General features: G+C 46.2%; 1 protein-coding gene across 1 annotated transcript in view; it reads right to left on the reverse strand.

Moving 5' to 3' along the window:
• LOC141148184 (uncharacterized) overlaps positions 1-17,732 on the reverse strand; it is a 78,356-nt gene extending 60,624 nt beyond the window's left edge. The window contains exons 1-2 of the mRNA XM_073635382.1: positions 17,131-17,732; positions 6,400-6,526 (exon numbers count right to left, since the gene is read on the reverse strand). Coding sequence (XP_073491483.1) covers positions 6,400-6,526; positions 17,131-17,449 — 446 coding nt within the window. The 5' untranslated portion in view covers positions 17,450-17,732. The remainder of the gene's footprint in view (positions 1-6,399; positions 6,527-17,130) is intronic.
• Between the last annotated feature and the right edge of the window lie 389 nt (positions 17,733-18,121).

Here is an 18,121-nt window from a genome sequence, read left to right on the forward strand (position 1 = left end):
TCCTGCTTTTTTTTTTTTGTTAGCGGCGTTGGCAAAGTAATAGTGTGGATACTGTTTATGGGAGCAGTAGGGGGGTTTGCTGGAGGAAAAGTGAGTTTCCTGTACACACAGTATGTCGGAGGTGAGGGTTAAAGCTTCTTTCCATCTTTCCATAGTAGATTCCTTTTGTAAGGGGAGTTTAAGCCTTTGCCATTGATGGAGGTGATGGTGAATGACATTTTGGAAAATGAATAGGAGGAGGGGGTATAGGATTACTGCTGTGAAGTATTGCACAGTAGTGCGTATAGGTGGGGGTAGACCAGTGATGGTGTTATATAAGAATCAAAATTTAGCCAATGATTTAAGGCAACCAAGTGAACAGTGTTGTAATAAGCACAAGCTATGAAAAACAAAGTTAGAAATGCAAACGTAAAGGATATAAACAGGAGACAACAGAAGAGTTTCAAAGTGCGTAGCACTTTTTTTCCACTGGGGGATGAGTGAAGAGCGTAACAGGTGGTGCGCTCATTTGGGACATCGTTGAAGTGAGCGATTGCAGAATTGGCATATTAAAGGTTTCCAATGTACATCCGGTGATCGGGGCTAGAGGAGATGAAGGCAGTCCTTACTTGCTAGTGGTGTTAGGAGCATAACGCCTGGAATCCTGTGTGAAGGTTGAGGGCCTGTGGAGTAGGGGTTCTGGTGGAGGTGAGGAGATTAGGCCCCAGTTGAGTAAGGTGACCAGATTTTTAAAATGAAATCTGGGGACATATTTTTTTTTCTACTAGTAATGGCAGCAATCGACGACTCTTTGCTTTGCTCCGCCGCCGCCGCCGCCCGCCTCACAGCCTGTCAAGTCTAAAGCCCCATACACACTATCAGATTTTCTGCTGATTTTTTCCTTCAGATTTACTAAAACCATATAATATGAGGTTGAACCTTAGGAGTTTAAATTTGTATGCAGTCAGGCAGGCCCTTGCACTACATGGTTTTGGTAAATCTGAAGACAAAAATCAGCAGAAAATCTGAGTGTGTATGGGGCTTTATTCTTCAGGCCCCGGCTACTACTGGGTGGGGAGCAGAGGAAGATCACTCCACTAGGGAAGGCAAGGAGATAAGCAGGCAGGTGACTTGAGCCAAGGCAGAAGAACATGCGAGTGGAGCTGAATGGGCATGCGCCTGAAACTGAAGAAATAGTCCTCCGCTCCGACCAGCACATGATCATCAGAAAGGGGCACAGATAATGGAAAAAATAAACCCCCATAAGCTAATAGGAGCGGCAGAGGAGGGGGTGGGGTACAATTCAGATTTTTTCTTTTTATTTGGCATGGGCTGTCTTTGAAATTGCCCCAGCCCCTGTTCAAATTAAATCCGGGGACAAAACTGGGGACAGACTTGGTCCGGGGACAGTGTCCTCAATCCGGGGACTGTCCCCAGAAACCGGGGATGTCTGGTCACCCTACAGTTGAGCATACATTTGATTCCGTCCTTGGGAGTCAGGATATTGGTGTTTTGGTATGTGACCGCTAGTTTAGTAGGGAAGCCCTATTTGTACGGGATGTTGTGCTTCCTAAGAGTAGTTGTGGTCTGGGAGAATTCTCTTCTCTTTTGAGCGGTAGCAGCAGAGATGTCCGTGTACAAGGACACAGTAGAGTAGGGGTCAGGTAGCAGAGAGGTGGACCTGGCAGCCGCCATGATCTTATCTTTCACTTGAAAGAAATGGATGCGCGCTAGAATGTCTCTAGGTACTGAGGCAGGGAGGTGGCTAGGTTTGACAATGTGGTGCGCCCGGTCAATAACCATGTCAGTCTGACGTAATTGGGGGATAAGTGTGAGGAATAATTGCTGGATGTAGGGGATCAGTTCGGGAGGCTTAACGGATTCCGGTACACCCCTAAATTTAATGTTGTTCCTCCTCGAACGATCCTCTAAATTGGCGACTTTGGCACGTAAATAGTTAATCTCCTCAGTGTACTGATCATGGGCTTCCGCCATTTCGTTGTATGCCGCAGTGTGCTCAGTGAGCGTTTTTTCAATGTCATCAGTGCGGTCCTCTACTTGATCTATTCTGGAATGTAACATGGAGATTGAGGACCGTAATTCATTCAACATGAGTTTGAGTGTGTGTTCAGATGCTGGCTGGTCAGAGGCAGGTAGTGTGGCTAGGGTGAGGGCTGAGAGGATTCTGTGTGTGGAGCCGAGCTGTCCATCTCCTCCATGTTGGGAGGGTGTTCCTGTGAGCTCCCGTCGTCCAGCGGTGAGGGACAGAGTGGCGTGCCGGCGCCATCTTTGTCAGTCAGCATGTCGGATCTCCCGAAATAGTCTGCGAGACGGCGCGGGCTGGCAGCTCTCCTCCTTTACATGCCGATCAGGTGCCCACTGATTCCTCTCCTCTCTGGAGTGTCAGAGAGGGGGGATATGCGCTGGTCAGATGCTAATGTCGCTGATTGTCCCTCGGCTGAGCGGAGAGGAGATTTCAAGCAGCCATCTCGCTCCGTGGCCAGCCTTTTGTTTTGTTTTTAATGAATGCCCTATCACCCTGTCACGGTATGTGTCAGGACCTGGATCACCTGCTGGTGGCACTGTGGTCCCCAGAGCGACAGGGCGTAGTTCTGGTGTTCACCAGCAGGTGTCTCCCAGCAGCCAGCAGATCCCAGTAATTAGGCTCAACCTGATGCTGGTTGCTGGGACGGTACACTATATTACCAAAAGTATTGGAACACCTGCCTTTACAAGCACAGGGATTTTAATGACATCCCAGTCTTAGTCTGTAGGGTTCAATATTGAGTTGGCCCACCCTTTGCAGCTATAACAGCTTCAACTCTTCTGGGAAGGCCGTCCACAAGGTTTAGGAGTGTGTCTATGGGAATGTTTGACCATTCTTCCACAAGTACTTTTGTGAGGTCAGGCACTGATGTTGGATGAGAAGACCTGGCTTGCAGTCTCCGCTCTAATTCATCCCAAAAGGTGTTCTATCGGGTTGAGGTCAGGACTCTGTGCAGGCCAGTCAAGTTCCTCCACCCCAAACTTGCTCATCCATGTCTTTATGGACCTTGCTTTCTGCACTGGTCCAAATCATTTTTTTGAGGGGGGATTATGGTGTGGGGTTGTTTTCAGGGGTTGGGCTTGGCCCCTTATTTCCAGTGAAGGGAACTCTTAAATTTTTAGCATACCAAGACATTTTGGACCATTTCATGATCCCAACTTTGTGGGAAAAGTTTGGGGTTGGCCCCTTCCTGTTCCAATATGACTGCCCACCGGTGCACAAAGCAAGGTCCATAAAGACATGGATGAGTGAGTTTGGGGTGGAGGAACTTGACTGGCCTGCACAGAGTCCCAATCTCAACCCGATAGAACACCTTTGGGATGAATTAGAGTGGAGACTTCTTGTCCAACATCGGTGCCTGACCTCATAATGGAAGAATGGTCAAACATTCCCATAGTGGAGCATGCTTTGCTGGGGTTTTTCGCCTTCCTCTGGATCAACTGTGGATGAAGGAATGTGTATATGGGATTGTATTTTTTATTTTTTTTTTTGGTTGAACTAGATGGACTTTTTTCAACCTGACTAACTTTGTAACTATATATACTTGATTCTGCGCAGGAGGGCCACCCTGTAGCAATATATCTGCTATAGGGTGGTCCTTAAGTGGTTAATAAAATTCATTCTAACCATACTCAGTCTGATTTCCAGTTTCCTAAGTAAAGCTACACTGAACTGGTCATCCCTGCTGATGCTGGATATCTGCACTCGGTATCTCTTACACTATGTCAGGAAGTACTCTTGTTAAGGGGATCACCAGAAAAACAGAAATATACATGCTTAACAGTAGGGATGAGCCGAACACTCCCCTGTTCGGTTCGCACCAGAACTTGCGAACAGGCAAAAAATTAATTTTAACACGCGAACACCGTTAAAGTCTATGGGACTCGAACATGAATAATCAAAAGTGCTAATTTTAAAAGGCTTATATGCAAGTTATTGTCATAAAAAGTGTTTGGGGACCCGGGTCCTGCCCCAGGGGACATGGATCAATGCAAAAACAAGTTTTAAAAACGGACGTTTTTTTCGGGAGCAGTGATTTTAATAATGCTTAAAGTGAAACAATAAAAGTGTAATATCCCTTTAAATTTCGTACCTGGAGGGTGTCTATAGTATGCCTGTAAAGGGGCGCATGTTTCCCGTGTTCAGAACAGTCTGACAGCAAAATGACATTTCAAAGGAAAAAAAGTCATTTAAAACTACTTGCGGTTATTAATGAATTGCTGGTCCAACAATACACATAAAAGTTCATTGATAAAAACGGCATGGGAATTCCCCACAGGGGAACCCTGAGCCAAAATGGAAAAAAAAAAAAAAAAAAAAAAAAAAGAAGACGTGGGGGTCCCCCTAAATTCCATAGGGTCTGGTATGGATATTAAGGGGAACCCCGCACCAAAAATTAAAAAAAAAAAAAAAAAAAAAGACGTAGGGATCCCCATCAAAATTCATACCAGACCCTTCAGGGTCCTCTGACGGTTCTTAAATAACAGGGGGGGTGGGGCCACCCAGTGACCCTGCCCCCCTCTGCCACACGGGGACTTGACGGGGACTTCCCTGTGGCATTCCCCGTGACGTCAGAGGGGGCGGGGTCCCCCGTTACGTAACCCTGCCCCCTTCTGACATCACGGGGAATGCCACAGGGAAGTACCCGTCAAGTCCCTGTGCGTCAGAGGGGGCGGGGTCATCGGGTGGCCCCGCCCCCCGTTATTTAAGAACCGTCAGAAGAGGAGAAGCGTCACACAGTGGGAGCCTCCCTCCATGCCATCATGGATGCGGAGCGGCCCTAAAAGAATATGAAGACAAGAAGATGAAGAGGAAAAGATGAAGAAAAATATGAAGAGAGAAGCGTCACACAGCGGGAGCCTCCCTCCATGCCATCATGGATGCGGAGCGGCCTGAGGAGAAGAAGATAAGAAGACGCCGCCGAGGAGATGCCGGACGAGAACACCAGAGGAAGAACCAGAAGAAGAAGATGGAGGAAGAAACTGAAGGAAGATAGAAGATAGGAGAAAGAAGAAGCATTTAAATAAAGGAATTGTCAAAAACTGTCTCTTGTCATTTTTAACATTTTTGACAGTGTTTTTGTGAAATGGTAGGGGTACTTTTGTACCCCCTTACCAATTCACACAGGGGGGAGGGCCAGATCTGGGGGTCCCCTTGTTAAAGGGGGCTTCCAGATTCCGATAAGCCCCCCCGCCCACAGACCCCCACAACCACCGGGCAAGGGTTGTGGGAATGAGGCCCTTGTCCCCATCAACATGGGGACAAGGTGTTTTGGGGGGCTACCCCAAAGCACCCTCCCAATGTTGAGGGCATGTGGCCTGGTACGGTTCAGGAGGGGGGGGCGCTCTCTCGTCCTCCCCTCTTTTCCTGCGGCCTGCCAGGTTGTGTGCTCGGATAAGGGTCTGGTATGGATTTTTGGGGGGACCCCAAGCCATTTTTTTTTTAATTTTGGCACAGGGTTCCCATTAAAATCCATACCAGACCTGAAGGGTCTGGTATAGATTTTAGGGGGGACCCCACACAACTTTTAAAAAAAAATTTGGCCGGGGTTCCCCTTAATATCCATATCAGACCTGAAGGGCCTGGTTTGGAATTTAGGGGGACCCCCCACATCATTTTTTTAAAATTTTGGTTCGGGGTTCCCCTGTGGGGAAATCCCATGCTGTTTTTATCAATTAACTTTTATGTGTATTGTCGGACCGGCAATTCATTAATAGCCGCAAGTAGTTTTAAATGACTTTTTTTCCTTTGAAATGCCATTTTGCTGTCAGACTGTTCTAAACACAGGAAACATGCACCCCTTTACAGGCATACTATAGACACTCCCCAGGTACGAAATTTAAAGGGATATTACACTTTTATAGTTTCACTTTAAGCATTATTAAAATCACTGCTCCCGAAAAAACGGCCGTTTTTAAAACTTTTTTTTGCATTGATCCATGTCCCCTGGGGCAGGACCCGGATCCCCAAACACTTTTTATGACAATACCATGCATATAAGCCTTTAAAATTAGCACTTTTGATTTCTCCCATAGACTTTTAAAGGGTGTTCCGCGGCATTCGAATTTGCCGCGAACACCCCAAATCGTTCGCTGTTCGGCGAACTGGTGAACAGCCAATGTTCGAGTCGAACATGAGTTCGACTCGAACTCGAAGCTCATCCCTACTTAACAGTAATTAAAGAAAATAATGTTGACCCCAAACCATAATATTTTCTTGTAAATACCAAAAAAAAAAAAAAAAAAACAAACAAACATGCTCACCTTCAGTTCTGAACGTATCACCAGCAAACTTACCATTAGATCAGCCCACCATCTAATTCCTGGAAACCAATCTGCTCCAAGGATGCCTCATCTAATACAAGAATCACTTACCTGTACACAAAGATGGGGACAATAAAGTCTGAGAAATTTTGTTCCAATTCAGAATCTTCGATGGCCTCCATCATAGCCTTGTAATTGTCTCTCCATTCAACTCTCTGTCCGATGGGGATGAAGTTTCCTGGAATTGACAAGGCACAGAGAATGCATCACACCAGAAAGCTAGAGTCCAAAAATATTTTTTCCATTTAAATAGTTCAAACAAAATTTGCATGTACGGGCAATGCATTTCAGGGGCAGGGCTAATTTAGGAGGGCAGATACTTCCCTTAAAAAAAAAAATCTGCCAGGGGCGTGTCTGGCCAGCGAGGAAGATGGCTGCCTTCTAGCTGAGCTCCTGCTCCAAGTCACCGACAAGCTACGATACCCAGCGACTACCTATGGCTTCCCTGGAAGATGCACACTAGGTGATATCCGCAAACGGGGCTCACAGCACCTAGCCCCGCAGAAACTGACAGATTATTACCCCACCACGAATGGACTGGTGTACCAAGATGGCGCCGGAGCACACACGTGGCCTGCCGAGGAAGGAGAGCACTCCTCAGACTCACTGTGCAAACACAGGGGACACCAGGGGCGGGCTGGGCCAGGAGGGCAGCGATGCAATTTCCCCCCAGGCCGCTCTGATTCTCAGTAAAAAGGCCGATGTGTTGCCAGCTGGAAACTGAGCATGTACAATTGGCTGAGTGTTACTGCTCGGGTGACTCCAGAGGGAGGCTGGCAGGGCTGGATAACAGCCCAGAAGCTGCAGGAACGTTTGTGCTGTGAGCGGACATCTGTCCTGTCACAGTGCTGTTCCCGGCTTCTGAGCTGACAGTCTGTGTCCATTCAGACTGAGCACAGCCGAATGGAAGAGGGTGGATCCGCTCTGCCTCCTCCAGCCCCCTCTCTCACTGTGCCCTTCCACACTCCGGGCAACCTGTGTGCTGCTTCTGTGAATAGAACGTGTGGGCGGGAACATTCAAACTGTGATCCGTTGGTGATCTGTATGGGACGCTCTGGAAGCTGATAACTGAGTCTAATGCCACATACACACGAGCGGACTTTTCAATGGACTTTGACGGACTTTACGACGGACTTTCTGAATGAATGGACTTGCCTACACACGATCAACCAAAGTCTGATGGATTCGTACGTGACGACGTACGACTGGACTAAAACAAGGAAGTTCATAGCCAGTAGCCAATAGCTGCCCTAGCGTTGGTTTTTGTCCGTCGGACTAGCATACAGATGAGCGGACTTTTTGATCAGACTCGAGTCCGTCGGACAGATTTGAAACATGTTTCAAATCTAAGTCTGTCAAACTTTTGAGAAAAAAAAGTCCGCTGGAGCCCACACACGATCGAATTGTCCGACGGACTCAGGTTCGCGGGACCAAGTATGCCGTAAAGTCTGATCGTGTGTATGCGGCATAAGCCTTCTGCCTGCTGGGTCCTTCCTTTCAAGTGAGTGAGCTGTGACGGGCCTCTCTCCTTTCTCTCCCAAATTCCTCTCCCCCCTCTCTCTGCAGATAAGGAGGTTTCTTTCAGCAGCCTGTGCAGTACCTGCTCCTATGTTCTATGATGTGGGCTCACACTGGTCTGCTGCAGTGTTGGTGATCTCACTGTCTTCCTGCATGTCCCATAGACTTCTATTAGTTTGCACATTTTTGCTGCATTTTCTGAAAGTGCACAAAAATGGCTGCATGCTGCATCTTTGGTGCACTATAAAAAAAACTGCAGCAAAAACGCACAACTTAAAAGAAGACTATGGGACTGCAGCTAAGGAAAACTGTACATAAGCACTGCGGCCAAACCGCAGAACACCATTGTGTGCCCAAAGGCTTGTACACACTTGCAGCAGGCACTGCCACTCTTAAAAGTGATCAATGTTCAGGTCACTTTTGCTCATGCTCAGCAGCTCCAACCAGAGCTGTCAGTTTTTTTGTTCAACTCGCCGGATTGAGCAAAGGTGTGTACAAGGCTTTACTATGTTGATAAAGGAATCAAGCAATTTTCTTGAGTAGTGGTCTCTCTGTGTGTGGACAATTTGGAGCGATGTCTCTCTCTGTCAGTGGTGGCTGCTGCTCAAAATGTTTTGGGGGGGGGGTGCAAACTAAAAAATACTGAAAAAAAAACCCATTAAATGCAGCCTCACTGTGCCCATCAAATGCAGCCTCACTGTGCCCCATCAAATGCAGCCTCACCGTGCCCCATCAAATGCAGCCTCACCGTGCCCCATCAAATGCAGCCTCACCGTGCCCCATCAAATGCAGCCTCACCGTGCCCCATCAAATGCAGCCTCACCGTGCCCCATCAAATGCAGCCTCACCGTGCCCCATCAAATGCAGCCTCACCGTGCCCCATCAAATGCAGCCTCACCGTGCCCCATCAAATGCAGCCTCACCGTGTCCCATCAAATGCAGCCTCACTGTGCCCATCAAATGCAGCCTCACTGTGCCCATCAAATGCAGCCTCACTGTGCCCATCAAATGCAGCCACTGTGCCCATCAAATGCAGCCAATGTTACCCCCCTGTCGGCATTTAACCAGCACCCCACCTCGCCCGCTGTCTGACCAGCATTTACCCCATCTTGGTGGCGGGTCAGGCAGCGAGTGACGGCGGGGAGCTGTTGGACAGGCAGCACCTCCTGTGTTCTCTATGCTTCCTCCATGCTTCCTCCATCTCTCCCCCTGACAGCCCATCTATCATAGCCCATCTATATTTAAAAAAGCTAAAGGAGACCAGCAAGCAGAGGATTCTGATATGGAAGAGAATGCTGCAGAGCATTCCACCCAGACCCCTTTTGAGCACTTCCCTTCATCTTCTCAGCCTGTGTCAACGACTAATATGAAAGACATGCTGATTCCCCTGAGAGACTTCCTGCACATTGACTGACATTGATTGTTAGTATGAGCCGGGGCGTGTGGCTGGGCGTGTTCAGAAGTCGATGTGCCCGAGCCGCTATGAAGCTGACAGCACGAAGAGCCAATCACAGGCACTGTGACTATTTCCAATTTCTGAATTTGCGGACTGCAGATGCAGAGATCAGGGAAATGTCACAGTGCCTGTGAATGGCGGTGGCGATGTGCGCTGTCAGCTTCCTTGCGGGCTCAGGCACATAGACTTGTGAACAGGCCCAGCCACACGCCCCGAGTCATACTAACAATGAGCGTGGCGCTTGGGATTTGTCAGGCTAAAGAAGATAGATATATTAACAGCATAAAAAAAAAACTTAAGATGCTCGAGTATTGGTGGGAGAGGGAAAGGAGGGAAAGGAGGGAAAGGAGGGAAAGGAGGGAAAGGAGGGAAAGGAGGGAAAGGAGGGAAAGGAGGGAAAGGAGGGAAAGGAGGGAAAGGAGGGAAAGGAGGGAAAGGAGGGAAAGGAGGGAAAGGAGGGGAAAGGAGGGGAAAGAGGGGAAAGAGGGAAAGAGGGGAAGAGAGAGAGAGGGAGAGAGGGAGAGAGAGGGAGAGAGGGAGAGAGGGAGGGAGAGAGAAATGGTTCTGATTTCTGATGGCAACACGTACATACTGGGCCATGCAAATTACGATCATGAGTCGATACAGTTACAAAGAAACAGCTATGACAGTACAACCAACAAAAATGGAAGAAAATTGCTGAATTTGTGTCGCAGTCTGGGCCTCTACATCCTCAACGGCCGTACCAAGGGAGACTCTCTAGGAACGTACACATTTAGCTCCCATGTAGGCAGCAGCAGTGTGGTAGACTATGCCTTCACAGATATGAACCCCACACTCATCAATGGTTTTACAGTCACCCCACAAACACACCTGTCAGACCACAACCAACTACTGCTATACATTAAATCTTCTAGCAAACCATCACCAAAACTCCACCGGGCCTCTCTCTGCAACCTGCCACCATCATTTAAATGGTCCAAACAGTCTACCACAAAATACAGAGAGGTAACTGACAGACCTGACATTAAGAAACAGCTTGAAAACTTCCAAAACAATGCCTATGAGATAAGCCCACGAGGTGTGAACCAGGCAGCAAAGGACTTCCATAAAATACTACACACCATCGCAGAAACAGCCCAGCTGAGAGAAGCCAAGTACAAGAAACCATCCAACAAACAATCTAATACATGGTTCGACAAAGAATGCAAAGCATTAAGGAACATCTCCAATAACAAACACAGAGACCCTGACAACACTGACCTAAGGATAGCCCATGGCACCCTACAGAAAAAATACAAACAAACCCTTAAAAAGAAAAAGCAAAAAACTTCATCTCCAAAAACCTGCAACAGCTGGAAGAGACACTTCAGGAAAATCCTTTCTGGGAAATATAGAAGAATATTGGCTCAGCACCCAGGAAAAACTAACTCCACATCCAAAATGGCGTCATCTGGCTCAACTACTTTAAGAACCTCTACAAAGATATTCCAAAGGAGGCTCTAACTGTAGAACAAAAAGACATCATCAAAAGACTAAATGATCTGGAGGAAAAAAATAAGGACTTCCAGAACCCCCTAGATGTACCGGTTACACCACAAGAAATTAGGGAGAAAATCCAAAACCTGCAAACTAAAAAATCCAGTGGGATGGATGGAATTTTGCCAGAGGTGATTAAACACGTCTCCCCAGATGTACATGCTGCACTATGCAAAATGTTCAATCTGGTCCTGAGCGCTGGTTACTACCCTACAGTATGGAACCAAGGCCTCATAACACCCATCTATAAGAGTGGAGACCAGTATGATCCAGCCAACTACAGGGGGATATGTGTCAGCAGCACACTAGGGAAACTATTCAACAGTATCCTCAATAAACGGATCCTCAACTTCCTGACACAACACAATGTCCTCAGCAGAAGCCAGGCAGGATTCATGCCAAACCATCGCACTACAGACCACATTTACACCCTGCACAGCCTCATCAAGAACCATGTCCACAATACAAAACATGGAAAGATATTTGCCTGCTTTGTGGACTTTAATAAGGCATTTGACTCCATGTGGCACCCAGGCCTGTTCCTCAAACTATTAGAGTGGAATAGGAGGGAAAACATATGAGGTTATCCAGGGCTTTTTTTCAGGGGGAACTTGGTGGAACTCCGTTCCACCACCTCCGGCTCAGACCCTTTGGTGCCTGCTCACCACAATCACTTGTAAACACAGAAGTCCGGTTTCTGTATTTACAAGTGACAGCTCTGCACTCTGTATGTAATGCAATCCTGGTATTTAACGCCCCTTTAAGACCCTCCTACTGTTTTCGTGAAATTTGACTGAACACACCCACTATTTGATGTGATTTGGAGGGTGTGTGTAGGGGGAGGGGTTTTATGGGGCCGTGGTTAAGTTCCAGCACCTATTGTTTGAGGAAAAAAAGCCCTGAGGTTATCAAGAGTTCATACACTGAGAACAGCTGCAGTGTAAAGGTGAATGGGAAAAGAACCGAACACTTCCGGCAAGCCCGAGGAGTCAGACAGGACTGCAGCCCAAGTCCAACCCTCTTCAACATCTACATCAATGAACTGGCTGCAGCTCTAGAATCCTCCCCAGCACCAGGACTGACTCTACATGACACTGAGGTGAAGTCCCTGCTGTATGCGGATGACCTCCTACTTCTGTCACCAACAGAGTAAGGCCTACAAGACAGCCTGGAAGTGCTGGAGAAATACAGTGCCACATGGGCACTACCAATCAACTCAAGTAAAACAAAGATCATGGTGGTTCAAAAGAAAAATACTAAACAAACAAAGAGCCCTTCCTTTACATTAAACAACTGCACTGTTGATGAAACTAATAGCTACACATACCTTGGCTTAGAAATTAACAAATCAGGAAGTTTCAAGCCAGCCATAGAGGCACTAAAAGACAAGGCATGCAGAGCCTTCTATGCCATCAGAAGACAGCTGTACCACCTAAAACCACCAGTGAGAGTCTGGCTCAGAATATTTGATAGTGTCATCACCCCAGTGACAGTGAAGTTTGGGGTCCTGTCACCTACCCAGACCAATCCAAATGGGACCCCAGCTCAACATAAATATTCCATCTGGAATTCTGCAAGCACCTCCTCCAAGTCCATCGGAGCACCTCCAACAGTGCTTGTCAGTCTGAGTTGGGCAGATTTCCCTTACTTCTCGCAGTATAGAAGAGGGCGATATCATACTGGGACCACCTACAAAACAGCAGTCCCAACTCATACCACCATAAAGCCTTACTGAACAGTAAAGACCAGTCCAAGCCGTGTGGCCTGCAACAACTCATCAACACGTTGTCTATCCCAAACTCTCAAATAAAATACATAATCAATGAAGAGAGAGACAGAGAGAGAGAGACAGAGAGAGAGAGACAGAGAGAGAGAGACAGAGAGAGAGAGACAGAGAGAGAGACAGAGAGAGAGACAGAGACAGAGAGACACTACAGGAGATGACCAGAGACTGCGACATACTACAGGAGATGACCATAGCTTTCAGCAATGCACAGCTATACAGGGGGGTAAACTACATTGTCAGGGAGGGTTTCATAACTGAGTCTAAAGGCTGAAAGACCTACCTGGCTCACCTCCCACTCTGAGGTCCAGAAGCAGAGCTTTCCATGGTAGGGGCGGGGCTTTTGCGGTAGGGGGTGGGAATTTTGGTGGTCCAGGAAAGGCGATCTCAGCGCTCCGAGGCACATACAGAGTACATGGGGCGGGGCAGGGCAGGGTCAGAGCGTCAGTGGAGCTCCCTGCCCCGCCCCTCCCTGCTGACAGAGCCTCCCTCAGCCTAAGCTGAGCCCAACAGCCGGCTATCTGATAGAACACTGGCGCCGCGATCCAGCAGGCTGGCAGTGGCGCCGGGGGCTATATTAGTCCGGGAGGATGTTTTTTTTTTTTTTTTTTCTTCATGCAGAGGGTGGCTTTTTTGCCGCCCCTTCCCCCCATGGCACGGCTGCCATACCTTAGATACCCCACTGGTCCAAAGCCCAGAGACTGAAAAGGGACGTTCTATGTATACAGGAAACGCATTTCTCAGCCACCAAAGCATCCAAATGTTCCCATAGACAGTATCAGCATTTTTTTTGCTAATGCAGAATCGAAACACAATGGTGTTCTCATAGCAATTAAGAATACAGTTGCATTTTATTTTCAGGACGTTATCACAGATCACAGCCACTGTGCCCATCAATTGCCGCCACTGTGCCCATCAATTGCCACCACTGTGCCCCATAAAATGCAGCCACTGTGCCCCATAAAACGCAGCCACTGTGCCCATCAATTGCCGCCACTGTGCCATATCAAATGCTGCCATTGTGCCCCCTGCCGGCCCGCCATCTACACTTACCTGTCTCAGTGGGACAGCTCCTCGATGTCTTCTTCCGTCCTCTAACCAGACTTAATTGGGTTTATGCAGGAATATTATACCTGGAATCATATTATTAAAGGCCATATATATATATATATATATATATATATATATATATATATGTTTTTTAATTGTCTGCCTTTTTTTGTTTATAGCGCAAAAAATAAAAACCTGCAGAGGTGATCAAATACCACTAAAAGAAAGCTCTATTTCTAGGAAGAAAAAGGACACCAATTTTATTTGGGTACAGCGTTGCATGACTGCGCAATTGTCACTTAAAGTAACGCAGTGCCGTATTGCAAAAAATGGTCAGAAGGGGGGGGGGGAAACCTTCTGAAGCTGAAGTGGTTATACCTTTCTTCAATTTTAATGTGTGGCTTTACCTCACAGTCACTTTTAGAGTTCTACTCAGGGGCGGACTGACCATTGAGCCACTCGGGCACTGCCCGAGGGCCCTGGGCCACTAGGGGGCCCCATCAGGGTTGCCAGCCTCAGTAAAACCAGGGACAGTATGTATAAATCAGTTTTTTTTACATCCGTCTGTGTATACTGTGTGTACATGTGTATACTGTGTGATTGTATACTGTGTGTGTACATGTATGTGTATACTGTGTGATTGTATACTGTGTGTGTACATGTATGTGTATACTGTGTGATTGTATACTGTGTGTGTGTATACTGTGTGGCCCCATAATCTCCTATTGCCCGGGGGTCCCATGAGTTATCAGTCTGCCCCTGGTTCTACTTTATAGAGAACCAGACTTAATTGGGTTTATGCAGGAATATTATACCTGGAATCATATTATTAAAGGCCTTATATGCTCTGAATAATACAAATAATAATAATAATAATAATAATAATAATAATAATAATATAAAACTGGTACATTTGCCCACTTATTTACTTTGAGAATGACTCTGTAGATGAGTCACAACTGAGATCTGACAGTTGCTGTCAACTGGCTGACCCCTATGGTGATGACTTGTTGACTCCAAGCTCTGAAGTGTACATAACTTTAAAAAAAACAGCGCCCCAACATGGCTTACATTCTTTCAACTTGATGCTTGAAAATTTTTTGCACATTCAGACTAATCAGTAATGGCTCAGCTGAACAGAACATAGTGGCCCCAAGGCACTGTGTTCTCCAATATGACCGGATCCCACTTTTCTAGGCTCAGACATCACATGGAACCAAACCCTCCCCCTCCTCTTCTTTACAACCAATGAAGCTGCATTTACCTCTGTTTGATCTGCAGTATAAGTGCTCTTGGCTGGGCTATTCATTTCTTGAACAGAAGTCCTTGATAAGCACAGGCCGGCTACTAGGTGAGTTCAGAAATACAAATCTTTATTTACTACATGTTAAAAATCACAGTGCATACAGCTAACGTGTTTCAGCCATAATGGGCTTAATCATAAGCTCATGCTATGATTGAGGCTAGGGTTGCACAGATACTAGTATCGGTATTGATATCAAAAACCGAAACTTTCAGGCTCTGGTCTTTGAGCTGTCATTGGGTCTTCCCAGTGTTAAAGAAGTCCGGTAATTAGAGCTGTCAAAAAAAAAAAAAAAAAATCAGCCAACATTGCTCAGCCCTGAAACACTAAAATAAAAAGAAACATTGTTTCTTTTCGTATATTTCTGTTTCTTCATCTGCAGATCAAAGGGATGAACAAATGTTACTCTGTTTAACACCTTAATAACCCATAATTTACTGTAATCAGTTTTAATTAACTCCCTATTCTCCTCCATTTAACCGCTTCTGACCGACTCACGCCGATATACGTCGGCAGAAGGGCACGTACAGGTATATTAAAGTACCTGTACGTCGCCCTTTAAGAGGAGGTTTTTGGGCACTTGCACGCCCGCTGAGAGTGTGATCGCGGGTCCCGATGTCCATGGGGATACCTGCAATCGTCTCACGGAGAGGAAGAACAGGGAAATGCTGATGTAAACAAGCATCTTCCCGTTCTGCCTAGTGAGAGGACACTGATCACAGCTCCCTGTAATCGGGAGCGGTGATCAGTGTCATGTCGCACGTAGCCCATCCTCCCCACAGTTAGAATCACTCCCTAGGACACAATTAACCCCTTCACTGCCCCCTAGTGTTAACCCCTTCCCCTGCCAGTCACACTTACACAGTAATCAATGCATTTTTAATCGCACGGATCACTGTGTGAATGGTCCCAAAATAGCTTCAAAAGTGTCCGATGCGTCCGCCATAATGTCGCAGTCATGATAAAAATCAGTGATCACCACCATTACTAGTAAAACAAAAATTATTTATAAAAATGCCATAAAACTATCCCCTATTTTGTAGACGCTATTACTTTTGCACAAACCAATCAATAAACGCTTATTTACCAAAAATATGTATAAGAATACGTATCAGCCTAAACTGAGGAAGAAAATGTTTTTTTTATATATTTTTTGTGGATATTTATTATAGCAAAAAGTAAAAAATAATGCATTTTTTTTCAAAATTGTCGCTTTTTTTTTTGTTTATAGCGCAAAAAATAAAAACCGCAGAGGTGATCAAATACCACCAAAAGAAAGCTCTCTTTGTGGGGAAAAAAGGACATCAATTTTGTTTGGTAGCAACGTCGCATGACCGCGCAATTGTCAGTTAAAGCGATGCAGTGCCGAATCACAAAAAGTGCTCTGGTCTTTTGCCAGTCAAATGGTCCAGGGCTGAAGTGGTTAATTATTATTTTCCTGCTTTTTTTCTTTTGTTCATGTCTATTTTTATAAACGATAAATAATTAAAACTTTTTTTTTTGTTTGCTTTGTGAGGCCGGGTTCACACTATACCCGCTGCGGATCACACAGGAGCGATGTACGTCCCCGTTTCCCCTTTCAGGGATGAATCAGGGACAATTCTATGCCTAAATTCGGCCCCTAAACTGAGCCAAAGACGCACAGCGTTTCTGTGCAGTGCGCCCTATTTAAGGTCATTACAGCTGAAACGCATTAGCTATATCCACTGTGATTTTTAACATGTAGCAAATCAAGTTTTGGATTTTGGAACTCACCGAGTAGCCGGCCTGTGCTCTTAACAGAGTTCTGTTTGATCTGCAGTTGCCCAGGTGATCAGTGATGACACCAGACATGTGATGACTTGACAGTTCGGATATAACCGTTATCATTCGCTGCATGCCTTGAATGTAACTGTTTTGGGAAACAATTAAATCAATGTTGTTTAGCTCCACCTTCAGATGGCCATATCTGTAGTGAGGAGAGTTGCCTCTACTACAACCAAGACTACAATAGTCATATAAGGGACTTCTATGGAGTGACCAACAAAGTGTTACAGAGCTAAGGGGCATCATTTGGATTTATTTTTGGCCAAAAGTAATTTTACATTATTTGTTTTTTTTTTTTGGCTAGCCTGCCAGTCCCGTAGCCTTTGGAGTTCTCAGAATGTTACTCACCCAACTGGGCATACACTTCAGCTCTTTCAAAATCGTTCATTTTGCTGCATCCTCTGTTGTCTACCATGGTGATCACTTTGGTAAGCGGATAGGCATTTCTGACCATGGTCAGTACGTAGTCGCTTCCTCGGGCCTCAGCGTGTTCTTTTAGGTTCTCATCCTCTTCCAGGACGTACTTACAGGAGTTGATGAAGGAAGATTTTCCATGGCCTGTATAGCCAAACAGCTGTAGTAGGACTCTTGTGTAACCTTGACTGCCCAGATCTCCATCATCCAGGCTGAAGTTCCTGATGTTGTCCCCTAGCTGTCTAATGTCCATTGCTAATATATATTTTTTTTGCTTTCTTTCCCTATCTTTCTAGTTTTTTTGTTCTATTTTCTGTGTCAGTTGCAGTCGTAGCAGTTGCTCAATCTCAGATACTTTCATTTTCCATATGGACAATTACAGGAAATGACTCCAAGGTGCCAGGGATGGATATTTTCAGCAAACGACAAACTATTTCAAAAAAAGTTAAAGTATAACTAAATACAAAAAGTACTTTGTTTTTCTGTAGAATTCATTTAAATCACCTCCATCTGTAACTGATTGTAATTTGTCTACTTTTTACAATGTTTCATGTGAGAGTAAACATTTCCTGAGCCCCCCCCCCCCCCCCACCAGATAGTTTACATAGTAACCCCTGATAGACCAGACCAAAATGATCTTAAAGCGGAATTCCACACAAAAATGGAACTTCCGCTTTTTGCAACCCTCCCCCCCTCCGGTGTCACATTTGACACCTTTCAGGGGGGAGGGGGGGGTGCATATATTTGCACCCACTTCCGGCATAGACTCTAATGGGAGTCTATGCCTCTTCCCGTCCCGCTGCGCTGTCTGCTGGGAACACACAGCTCCCAGGAGATAGCGGGGACCACTAGGGACACGCAGCGTGACTCGCGCATGCGCAGTAGGGAACCTGGGAAGTGAAGCCGCAACACTTCACTTCCCGAT

This window comes from Aquarana catesbeiana, linkage group LG06 (assembly GCF_042186555.1).
Source record: "Aquarana catesbeiana isolate 2022-GZ linkage group LG06, ASM4218655v1, whole genome shotgun sequence".
NCBI classification, from domain to species: domain Eukaryota; kingdom Metazoa; phylum Chordata; class Amphibia; order Anura; family Ranidae; genus Aquarana; species Aquarana catesbeiana.